The sequence below is a fragment of the Lonchura striata genome, chromosome 4 (assembly GCF_050655825.1).
Source record: "Lonchura striata isolate lonStrDom1 chromosome 4, ASM5065582v1, whole genome shotgun sequence".
Classification (NCBI taxonomy): domain Eukaryota; kingdom Metazoa; phylum Chordata; class Aves; order Passeriformes; family Estrildidae; genus Lonchura; species Lonchura striata.
In genome coordinates this window covers 65,320,753-65,333,187 of record NC_140706.1, presented here as the reverse complement: position 1 = coordinate 65,333,187, position 12,435 = coordinate 65,320,753, and the positions used below count along the sequence as shown (strand labels likewise).

At 51.0% G+C, this 12,435-nt stretch overlaps 1 protein-coding gene across 1 annotated transcript; it reads right to left on the bottom strand.

The window, feature by feature from the left end:
* Positions 1-1,937: 1,937 nt before the first annotated feature.
* LOC144246173 (uncharacterized) lies at positions 1,938-4,414 on the bottom strand. The gene is made up of 4 exons (XM_085579545.1): positions 4,329-4,414; positions 3,617-3,815; positions 3,415-3,530; positions 1,938-2,946 (listed from the first exon to the last, which is right to left on the bottom strand). The coding sequence occupies exons 1-4, from the start codon at positions 4,412-4,414 to the stop codon at positions 1,938-1,940; spliced, it is 1,410 nt and encodes a 469-aa protein (XP_085435671.1).
* Positions 4,415-12,435: the final 8,021 nt, after the last annotated feature.

The following is a 12,435-nucleotide window of genomic DNA, read 5'->3' as shown; positions in this document are numbered from 1 at the left end:
CTTTAGATCTACCTAAAGAAAAAAAATACATCCCAGGGTTGTGGTGTATAACATTTCTGGATTGTTAGTGTTCAATTTATGGATGGAATGGAGTGGGGAGAGAGGGAACTTGCAATACCTCTGGGAAGGGAGGATGCTTTCACTCCCGGAAAACCTCTGCCACAAATGGCATTCCTGAGATCAGGGCTCCACCTTTTCAGCGTAAGGGTGGTTGTGATGGAATGGGATTGCTTGGTTCCAGTTTTGCTCTGACAGTGGGAATGAGAGCAGGAGAATGCGCTGTTGCCTCGCAGAGGCAGCCACACTATTTTCTGAAGGTGGCACAGGTTTAGTAGATGGAACCTGCCACAGGCGGGCAGCTGGGTGCTTTCCTGTGACTGGTTACTGCGCTTTCCATTACCATCGGTTGTTTTTAAGGCAGCAGAAGATATTTTTGGGGGGTAAAATGAGACCAGCACTGTGGGAATGACTCTGGCATCTCAAGATTTCCTGTGGGCTCCATGCACATGACTTAGGATGATGCAGACCAAGCTGGTCAAGTGCCTAGCCCTGCCTCCCATTTCATAGGAAGAAATAAAAAAGAGCTCAGCAGGGCTCAACCTGAAATGATATTTTGTAGCTTCTGGCTCTCCTCAGAGTTCTGCTAAGAGAGGAACGTCTCTGTCCCGGAAACCAAATAACCCTTGGAATTCACACATGGACCTGTGTGTCGCTTCAAGAGACACCAAGAAGCCCTGCCACTTTGCAAGGGCAGCTGTTGTTCCGCTGCTGAATTTCTTGGCTGGGCAAAGCCCCTCCTGCCCGCACTAGGGCCTGAGCTTGAAGATATAAAGAACCAGCCGGGAGGGCAGGCATGGAAAGCTTGACAAAGTCTGAAGGCAGCACTCTGATTCCCCCTTTTCCCAAGACGTTTCTTTAGCTGAAGTTGCTGAAAAGAACCAGCCCCTTGACACACCACAATGGGTTTGCTGTTTTATTTTTCGGGTTCTCAGTCCTGCGTGGAACTCGGAAAGTGGGTGCTGCAGAGGCTCCGGCAAGGCATCAAAAGTGCCGGCCCTGCACCCAAGGGTGGCATGAGATCTCCTCCAGCTCCGGCCTGTCCGCAGGGTGCTTGGCCAAACACCATCGGATCAGGTGCTGGAGCTCTGGGGAGAGAAGGCAGAAAGCGCCGGTCACCGGCAGAGTCTCCTGCCCAGCTGCCCCCGTCGCCCGCGGGGCCCGGGCCATGTTGTGCCGGGCTCTGGGCCGTGCCGGGCTCCCGACCGGCTCTGCCCCACGCAGGAGAGCGGCACGGCGGGACACGGCCGCCTCCTCCGGCCGCCCGTGCCGCGCTGACCCCGTCGGCACGGGCCCCTCCTGCGGCCGGCCCTGGAGGGCAGATCCACGTCCCGCGGAGCTGGTGAGGGCCGCGCCGAGCTGCGCGCCGCCAGCTGCCAAAGCCCGCCGGCTTGAGGCCGGACACCCACCTGGAGAGAGCTGCTGCCGGAAGACGAGCTTGCCCAGCACGATGTCAGGCTCATCCTGGAAGGGGAGGCTCCCGCAGACCATGACGTACAGCAGCACGCCCAGGGACCAGATGGTGGCTGCGTGGCCGTGGTAGCAGCCGAGCCAGATCCACTCGGGCGGGCTGTACACGCGCGTTCCTAGGGGAGACAGGCGGCGCTGGCCGGGCGCAGGCTGCTGCCTTCCAGAGCCTGGCGCCGGCCTCCTGGCCGAGGCAGGGGCTGCAGCCGTGGCCACAGCTTCCCCCCGAGGCCACCCCGCGTCCCCCAGCCAGCTGGCCAAAGGCACGAAACCATTCCGCAAGGCCAAGAAGGCCAGCGGAGCAGCCCAGGCCCTCGTGGGCCCGCTGAGCCCAGGGGCTGGGAGCCGCTTTTGTCCCCCCTCTGTCAGCAGGGCCGGCAGCCGGCTCCTGGGGCTCGGCATCCGCCCCGTTCCTAAAGGCGGCCGGCTGCAGGACGCAGCCCGCAGCCCAGGAGGGAACGGGGCCGTGCGGTGCCTGGCACCGGGAGCAGGGCCCAGGCCATGGGCTCACCGGCAAACCCCGTGAAGGCCCGCTCCTGGAGGAAGGTGCCGCAGCCGAAGTCAATGAGCTTCAGGTGGCCGCTCTCCGGGTTCACCAGGAGGTTCTCTGGCTTGATGTCCCGGTGCAGGACGCCGCAGGCGGTGCAGTGCCGCACGGCCTCCAGCACCTGGCAGAAAAGGCAGCGCGCCTGCTCCTCGCACAGGCAGCCCTGCTCCTGCAGGAGCTGCAGGAGATCCTGCGATGCCTCCGGACGCTCCAGGACCAGCACGAAGCTGTCAGGCAGCTCAAACCAGTCCAGGAGCTGGATGATATTCTGGCAGCCAGAGCCCACCTTCTCCATGAGCACCACCTCCAAGGGCACGCGGGTGCCGTCGGGCTGTGAGCAGGAGAAAGTCAGTGCCTGCAGCAGCCTGCTGCTGCTGCTGCTGCTGCTGCAGCAGCCCTGGGGCTGCGCTGCGCCCTGCCCGGGATGCCCCAGTGCCCCCTGGCGCAGCCTCCCAGGCGCTTGCGCTTCCTCCCGCCCGGGGGATGCTCGGGGGTGCCGCTGCCCGGCCCCAGCTCCGCTCTCCGGTGTGCCCAGGCCCGCGGGGCTGCGGCTCCGCACGCTGAGCCCGCCCCGGGATTCTCCCTGCCCGCCACGCCCCGCTCTGTCCCGCTGGCCCCGTTCACTCACCAGCTCGTCCCACTGCAGGACGCTCTCCCGGGCCACGCGTTTGATGGCCACCTGCGAGCCACGGAGAGAGGAGGGCTGAGCTCCAGCCCTGCCGCTCCCCGCCGCTGCCCCTCCTGCCCCGCCCGGCCGTGGCGGCCACTCACCGGGCTCCCGTCCGAGAGGCGGATGCCCGAGTAGACGGTGCTGAAGCCGCCGCTGCCCAGCTGCGGGCCCCACAGGTACAGCTCCTGCCGCTGCCTCTGTTGCCCTGCGGCCGAGAGAAGCCATCAGCCTTGCGCCCAGAACCCCCCGCAAGTGCCCGCGAGTGAAGCGGGCCGGGCCCCCGCGGCCGCCGCGCTCTCACCTGCTTCCTGCTGCGCGCCGGGCAGCGGCCACCGCCCTGCAGCCGCCGGGCTGGCGAGCGGCAGAGCCGGGCCGGGGCAGCGCGCACAGGCGGCTGCGGCAGCCCCGGGGCAGCGGGGCAGGGCGGCACCGTCGCTGTCCCCGGCGGCGTGGGCTGGGCTCTGCTCCTGACGACGGCCGGGGCTGCAGCCCGAGCCTTGGCACAGGGGGATGCCAGGAGCGGCTGCAAGGCAGACAGGGCTTTTTCAAGCCGTGCCGTCGGAGGCACTGGAAACAGCCGGCGACTAGGCTGCTCGCAGGGGCCCTGGCCTGGCCTGGCCGCGCCCCTCCAGAGCCCCGGGGGAGCCGCAGGCAGCTCCTCGGGAGATCTCACCTGCTACTAGAAAGGCCTTGGCGGCACTCGAGGGCTGTCTTGGGGCAGCTTCCTGCAGATGGAGGAACCTCTGTGCTGTCTGGAGGCCCGTCTCCACCACCAGGCTGGGGCTGTTGCTGGCGTGCAGAACCAGAAGAGCGTCCTGGCTGTCCTGGTTGCTGTGGGATGCCCACTGCTGGCTCCAGGACGCTTGCTGCCCCACCAGCTGCTCCAGAGCAGGCTCCCCTGCATCGGGCTGGGCTCCCAGTTGGACTTCTGGGCCTTCCCTTGCCACGTCAAGGGTCAGGATGTTGCCTGTGTTGTTGAAGTCCCAGAGTCCAAGGGAGCTGGGAGACCTGTCCACGGGCTCTGCTCCTTCCGCAGGCTGACAGGTCTCACTGAGCCTCTGCAAGGGATGCAGGCTGTCAGAGATAGCAGAGGCCCCTGGCTGGATGCAGGGTCTCTGACAGCCTGAGCTTCCTGCATGAATGGAGATGTCTCTCCCCTGCTGTGCCGTCCTTGCAGGCCTTGAGGCTCTCCCAGGGATGGAGAAACTTGCTGGGAGCAGCCTGTGGACGGGATGGAGGCTTCTGGAGGAGCTGGCTAAGCCACAGCAGGGCAGGTGGCCTTGGTTCTGCAGCTCCTCCAGTTCTTTCCACAATGCCTGCCACATCCCAGAATAGAGTGGCTCACATGTCCCGTTGCTATCCCCGAGGTGCAGCATCAGTTCCTGCAGCTCCCGGGCCTCTGCCAGGCAGGGGCCGCAGCTGCAGGGGCTGCCCAGGGGGCTGGCGGGAGCACGTGGCCGCTTGCCAGGAGTCGCCCGAGGCCTGGGGAACCTGGGAGCCGCAGGGGCTCCTCGCTTCCTCCGTGAGCCTCTGGGCTGGACCCTGGGGCGCTTCCTCCACTTCCCTCTCCGTGTCCGCCGGCCCCACGGTTGCCGGTGGCCAAAGGCCCACCAGACAGCCACGGCGGCCAGCAGCAGGAGAAGCACGGTCAGCAGGACGTCACCGTCACCCATGGCTCCGGCACGTCCCGTCGCGACTGCACTGGCAGCTGCGGGCGCTGGCCCGTCTCACACAGCGACAGCGCGGTGATGTCACAGCGATGTCACAGTGCTGCGGCCAGCACAGCCCTGGGACATCACAGCCCTGCCTCACGCCAGCGCTCTGCCCCTTTGTGCAGTCACAGCCCTGCCTCGGCCCCGCCCTCCGCAGTGCCCCAGGAGGGATGAGGGGGCTCCCTAGGGGCACTTGCCAGCTCTCTGGAGCAGAGCGGGTGGAAGATTCTTCTTTACGTAGGACACAGGGATGAGGAGGGGAATGTTGATGGTCTCACCTCCTTGCTGGCAGAGCACGGGACATGGATTGTCCAATGTGACACTGCAAAGTCCTTGAGGAGGGCAAGCCCCACTCAGCAACATCCAAGCCATCCGTGTGCTATCCACCATATTCCCGTGCTGAATCCAAACCCAGCTCTTTGCCGCTCCCTGGGATGAAAATGGATCCTATCCTACTGAAAGCCAGTACATCAGCCAATTCTTCACCCAGCACACCCTGTCTCTATTTGTCTCACAGCTGGACACCTGCTCCAGATGTATTCTGCGAGGGCCAGGATCAAAACTGCACTTATAACCCTGAAATAGAACCTGCTTTGCCTTCCCATCATCCATGAGATGGGTGACTTTATGTTAGGGTGTGGGATTCCTTAAAATCAGAGGGTTTTGGGCATGTTGCAAAAGGCAGACCTCAGAGACAGCAGGATGGTGATTTAGAGCTAAGCAGTACCTATAAGATTTGTCAGTAAAAAAATTATACAAGCAGTAGTAAGAAAGAACAAATAGAACTATGGTCTGTGTATTAACGCCTGGGTAGAATAACTTCCTAAGTTGCAGAAAAGTATATCTGTTGAGATATTATGAAGTTCTAAGCTTAATAATGGACCTCTGTGCATTTTATCTTAAGGCTTACAAGCAAGTATTGTATTTGAAATAAGCAAGCATTGCTTTTACCAAAGGTATGTGTATTTATAGTGATTGAATAGAACTACTGTCAATATGCTTTTGCTTTGTGTGATTGGTCAAAATGTTTATAAAGTATGTTGTAACATTAAGTTCTTGGTCTGTTGCTTGGGAATGTGAGCTGCTGGCATCTTCCCATTGTCATAACCATGTAATGAGACTGATGCTAAAAAACAAACAGCTCAAGTCGCATACTACAGTAGTCCTGTCCCGTTCATGACTTGTATCTAGCCCCTGGCCGGCGATAATATAGCATTCAATATTTTTATACAGCATGACTTCTCATTACCTAATAAAATGATTTGTATAAATGAATTGGAATACAGGAAATAAACCAAGAAAAATATTCAAGCTATAAAAGATGTGAGTTTTCTTTCACAGTTCAAGATTTTCTTTGTATTTCAGACGAAAAATATTAGGAAGCTAAATGGTCACCCATTCTTTTAAAAAGTATCTGGATATCCAAAAGATATAAATTTTGGCAGGACTTGGATGTCAGGTATTCCTGAAAAACTTGATTTCACTGCTGCCCAACCTTGATTCAATCCACTTAAATGCAGCTATATTCCAGGTGCTCAGTGAAATTCTCCATGGAATGCATATTGTTTAGAAATCATCTGCAGAAAAAGCTAGATACATTTGAAGATCTTTTTTTGGGAATGGCATTTCAGTTCTTTCTACAAACACACAGATGGGATTTCTGCTGTCTTCTTCAGGCCACTTCCTCCAGAGACCTCTCCATTAAATCTCTCTAGTTCTACTCTTCTGGTGATCCAAAGTCAGCACTGGCATTGTCTAACTGCATGGAATTACTGTATGCTACAGCCACGCACTGAGGGCTTCTGTGTGCAGCATCACGTAAGCCACCCTAATGGCACCCTGTTGCTATCAACTCAGCTAGCTCAGCTGGCTGACAGTTGGATCTTAGGGGACAAGAATGTGCCCTGATTTTGGAATACAAATGAGGTACTAAGAAGGAGGCTGGAGGATTTCAGTATTTCTGCCTCCAGCTTAAGCAACACTAAATCTTGGTCTTTATCTGAGAAATTATGTGAATTAACCCATTTGGCATTCATATGCCAAAAATGTGAGTAATACTCCTTAAGAACTGTCAAAAATGGAACAAATCCAATCATCACTTTATTAAAAGAATTCACTTGAAGAAGTCAGGAAGAAGGACTAATCATGCAAACATCCTTCCCTGAGAATCAGTCTGTTTATTTGCACAGCTCTCTTCTTATATTCCCATCTAATGCATTGGACATGTCTACTTGTGATGAGACAAATTCTTGCAAAGCTTACCAGATAAACCACGTGTTCTCTTCAAGCAGCAAAACATTTCTTTCTGCTTGGGTTTGCTAATTACATTTAGACTTAATGGTCTTTTCCAACCCAAGTTATTCCATCGTTCTTAAAGTTCGCACATACTACTTGTTCTGCTTTAGGGCAGATCTGGGAGAAGACCTTTGAAAGGGGACACCCTCAGAAAGCCAACCCACATGGCCCCTCCCCCAACTGGTTTGGGAAAAATTTCCTGGGAGAGAAGTGGAAGAAACATGTTGATTTAACAGGCAAAGCACTCCCCAGCACAAAAAATGAACACTAGCAGATGACAAAGCTCATTTGCTGCTCTGAAGAGATGACAACTTCAGAAAGTCTCTCCTGTGGCTGGCCGCTCTGTTATCAGTCCCTCCGGCACTGGGAAAGGCTGCTGCCCAGAGTAGGTCACAAAGTAAAAGCTCTCGCTGCTCCCCAAATTCCAGTCCGGGGCAGGTTCAAACAGGTCCAAGAAAAGGGAAAGAAAAAGCAACAGTCCAGAGAAAACTTCTCTGCCTCAGCAGCTAAACTAACTAAAAAGCAAAGTGCTCTCTTCTGCTCCGTCCGTGCCCAGACAGCACAGTCCAGCACAGAATGTGGAGTGTTGCTTTTAGAGGAGTGAGTGTGGTCTCTGATAACCAACTCCATGCTTTGTCTTCTCTTTGCCTTCGCTCTCAGAACCAGTCTTGAAGGCACAGAATATAATAGCCAGCATCAACAGAGCAGACCACTGGGGATACAAGCATCAGAAAGTCACCCTAGGACACTGCTCTATTGAGATATGTCAGGAGACTATGCTAAGACCAGGTTTTGGAATTGCTAATTCAAATTCTACAATCACAGTGGAAAGCTGAGGAGGAAACATTGTTCACTTCAGTTATCTTGTGGCATATCAGTACTTCCTTTCAATCCCAATGTTTTTTGGTTTTAATCCCATGACATCACAGGCATAACTAAACATCTTTTGAGCAGGAAGGAAGATATTATTCTTCTCATGATACTGATGGGTAAGCTGAAATGCAAAGCAACTAATTCAAAGTGAAAAAGCAATAATGTCAATTGTAAAACTCACCACAGTTTTGTTTACTCCCCTAAATCCTTACTATCCCAAAAGACAAGAACAGCTGGAAACACCTTGTGGCTACTTAATTTTTTCCTATACCTACATGGTAGGGGAAGGGATAAATGATCCCAAACAATGGTAATCCACAACAAAGCATTCTTGGCATCACGTTCAGGTCCTGCATAGCAAGCTCTTCACCTGGTAAAGTTATTCCATTGCAACAGTTTGGGGAGTATCTTAGAGGGCTGGGTTTAAACCATTAAACCATCCTGATGATTGAGGTCTTCAGTAGCAATGAGAAAGTTTCCAAGAAGATAGTACTATGCATTGATTTTCATCTATGACAGACACATTTCTACAAGACAGAAGGCTGACCTAATGCTTTACTACATATGGGTGAAGTGGCATCCTGTTGCCACTTTTTTCTGGTTTTCTGTTTCTTTTGAACTGCTTTCTTACCAGATTAATGAGCTGAACTACCTCAAAAAGGAATCAGGTAAGTGCCAGAGCTTTCAAAAACAAAACAAAACAAAACAAAACAAAACCCCCCCCCAAAAAAAATCAAATGCAAAATGGTGATCTATAAGTGCATTTGAAAATAAAAGATTTTCCTACTTTTCATAGACACATGGAATTCTCTAGAATAATATTGTTCCAATGTTTTGTTTTGGCTTTTTAAAATTCTAAATGTTATGCATTATTTTTGGCCATTTTAGTAATGAGATTTTTTTATATGTTCTTTCAAGCTGAAATTGATTCTAGTAGATAGAAGCACACTGGTAGGTAAAAGTAGACTAGAAAAGAGAACATTCAGATATTCAGACTGGCAGTTCATTAGCTTGAACAGTCTCTTTACAATGAGATTGATTTGGAACTTCTACTTGCCGTGGGTTTGAAGCCATTAGGAAGGCTGCAATATTAAAAACAATCAATCAATCAATGTCTAGGTTCGAGACAGGAATCTGCGAAGGAGGGCTAAAGCCTCCTGTGCAATGGAGGCTCTGAATTACTAGGAGTTTCAAATCAAAAGGCTCTCAGGCAAAGATATGGGAATGGGAATAACAATTCTTTACTAGGAGAAAACTAGACAACAATTTAAAAAGGCAAATGCAATCGGTACAAACAAAACCAGTGAAAAAATCCAGAACCTGAGAATTCGGGGTGCCAGTAGCAGTCCTGCTGGGACGATTGCTCCCCTTGCAGTAGTTGATGAATTGCAGATGCAGTGGTGATCTTTAGAAGGGTATAGTTTTCCTCTGAAGATCTGGTGGCAGTGGGGCCGATCTTCCTCTGCGCCGGGGTTGCCTCCGAGCTCCGCCGCCGTCGCCTCAGCACGCTCCGGCGGCTTCGCTGCGAGTCCCGCCGAAGAGAGCTGCTTCTCTGGGAATCCTGCGAAGTAAAGAGCTGCTCTGTCCCCAAAAAGGTACCCCCTTATATCCAATAAAAGAGTGCTTGGCTTCCCCCTCTGGGTGGAACATCTCACAATAGCATGGTGTTATGTTACCAGCCCTGCATTGAATCAGTCAATGGCCCACTAACAAACCATTACCTCTTAGGACCAAAACCAGTTCTTGGAAAAGATAACAAAACCTGTCCAACAGGTTTGCCTTCAACAGATGGCAAATAGAATACAAGCTTATCTTACAACCCAGGACAATCAATCAAACAAAAAAACAAACCAAAACAACTTTCTCAAAAAGCTTTGAGAAACTAGAGAAATGATGATTTTTAGGGGTTCAGTAGTCCTTTAAAATTGTCTCTGGGAAAGAGATAAAAAACCTGTAATGACTGTGGAGTATATTACAAAACTGTAATGAAGCCTGTAATAAAAAGACTATGCTGGGTTCATCTGTTGAAAGCATTCCAGAATGGTCGAAATGACTATTCACGTGTTGTGAGAGAAAAAAAAAAAAAAAAAAAAAAGAAATCTGATGAAAAAAATTTGAACATATTTTCCCTTTCCAAGATGGTACAATGGCTTTATTTCATTTTGTTACTAAGACTATGTAATATCTGAAGTGTTTTACAAGAATGAGAGTGTTCACACTAACCATACCATTTGGATGGATCTCTTTTACTTTATACAGCAGCAGATATGGTTTAGCCTCCACAATTCATTCCCTGAAAGTGAATGAGCAGCAGATTTAACCTATTTGCCCAGTCCACCAGAATCTTTCAATATCTTTAAAAATGCTTTGCTATATCTCATTATCTGGACATATCTTCTTATCTCCACTGTGAGCTCCTTGATCTTTCATCGACAGGATGAGATCCAAATTAGCCTAACAAGGATATAGCCTTTCAAAACCTCATCTGTTATCTTCTCTATTCCTACAAGTACATTTATGTGGATGTGATAGCCTGGTCAGAGAGAGAGAAAAGGACTAAGTTTTCTCACAGGGGACTTGTGAGACTTTTCGGGAGTTGTAGAGAAACAATGATAGCTTGTTATTGTAAATAACCTGCAGATTGTGTTTTTCTATTCTTTCCTTTTCTCTTCTTCTCAAGGATTGTTTGTGAGGAAAGTGTTTTTGCTAATTAGCCAATGTCCTGGTTTGTAAGATAAGCTTGTATTCTATTTGCCATCTGTTGGAGGTTGGGCAGGTTTGTTATTTCTTCCAAGAACAATGGTTTGCTCCGAAGAAGTAATGGTTTGTTAATGGGCCATTGACTGACTCACTTGCAGGGCTGGTAAACGTAACATCATCCCATTGTAAGATGCTCCACCCAGAGGGGGAAGCCAAGCACTCTTTTATTGTATAAAGTGGTACCTTTTGGGAGATGGGGCAGCTCTCTCTCTCTTTGCGGGATTTCCCAGAGAAGCAGCTCCTTCGGCGGGATTCCCAGGGAAGCGGCTGGAGCGCGGTGAGGCGCCGGCGGCGGAGCTCGGAGGCGACCCTGGCGCAGAGGAAGACCGGCCCCACTGCCACCAGATCTTCAGAGAAAACTATACCCTTCTAAAGATCACCACTTCAGCTGCAATTCATCAGCCACTGCAAGAGGAGCAGCTATCATTTCAACCGGACTGCTACCAACACCCCGAATCCTCAGGTTGTGGACTTTATCACTAGTTTTGTTTGTACTGATTGCATTTGCCTTTTTAAATTGTTATCTAGTTTTCTCCTAGTAAAGAATTGTTACTCCCATTCCCATATCTTTGCCTGAGAGCCTTTTAATTTAAAAATCCTAGTAATTCGGAGGGAGGGGATTTACCTTCTCCATTACACAGGAGGCTTTTGCCCTCCTTCACAGACTCCTGTCTTGTCAAACCAAGACAGCCAATCAGGTAGAACGTGTGGGAACAGTCTATAAAGAGAAGGGTTTTTAGAATTGAAGTTGTGGTGGTGCAAAGCAGCCTTCTTGGAGTCCATGCTGCTTTCTCACTCGGTAGCGACACCTCTAAACTGCAGGAAACAGTTTGGAAGAGCCTAGTTGTTTTGTTTCTCAGATATGTTGCTGCATAAAAGAGCTCTTCTTTGAATTTTTTCTCTGCTGAAGTATAGCGTCTGTTCTTCAATGATTGTGATGCTAAATCATGGTCATCTATTCTGTAGTCTTAGAGAGTATGCAGCAAAGTTTTCTCTTCTTCTGCGGATATTTTCCTCTTTTGATGAGAAATGTTGAAGGTCTGAATTTAGTTGCAAAGGTCACTGATTCACAGGCTACAAAATTGTTAAGGCTAGTAACAGCAGGGAAAGTGTGCTGTTGATGTGTGTGCAAATGTCATGTCAGCTGCTGTTTGGATTAAAAAGCATGAACATAAGCAAAGATATCTGCATGGCTATAAAAGAAACAAATAAGAAGACACTTGTTGTGATTTCTCCCCTAAGGAACAAGAAGTATTGGAGGCCTCATTTCAGTGGCTAGATGTAGTATCTCATTTGGAGGAAGGCGGGGCAGGAATGCAAGAAGAACGATTTCCACTGGGGCCCTGAGCAGCAGCAAGCTTTCATCCAGATGAAGCAGGAGATGGATCATGGAGTAGCCCTTGGCCCAGTCAGGACAAGACCCAATGAAGAACGTGCTCTAGTCTGCAGCTGGGAACCATGGTCTGTCCTGGAGCCTTTGGCAGAAGGTGCTTGATGAGACTTGAGGCTGACCACTCGAGGCAATCCAGGGATTTTGGAGTCGGAGCTACAGAGGGTCTGAAGCTAACTATACCCCAACAGAAAAGGAAATCTTGGCCTCCTCAGAGGTGATTGGTACAGAAGCACAACTCCTCCTGGCACCCCGACTACTGGTGCTGGGGTGGATGTTCAGAGGAGAGGTTCCCTCCACTCGCCATGCCACCAGTGCTACATGGAGCAAGTGAATTGCTCTCATCACACAGCGCACTCCTATTGGTACATTGAATTGCCTTGGGATTTTGGAAGTAATTACAAATTGGTGTGAAGGTGAAAGTTTTGGTGTCACAGATGAAGAAGAAGAACCAGTGACACGGGCTGAAGAAGCTGCACCATACAACCAACTGCCAGCAGAGGAAACACACTAAGCTCTCTTCATTGATGGTTCCTGTCGCATTGCAGGGATGAATCGGGAGTGGAAAGCAGATGTATGGAGCCCCACAGGACAGGTTGCACAAGCTAGCGAAAGTGAAGGTGGATCAAGTCAACTTGCTGAAGTCCAAGCCGTTCAACTGGCC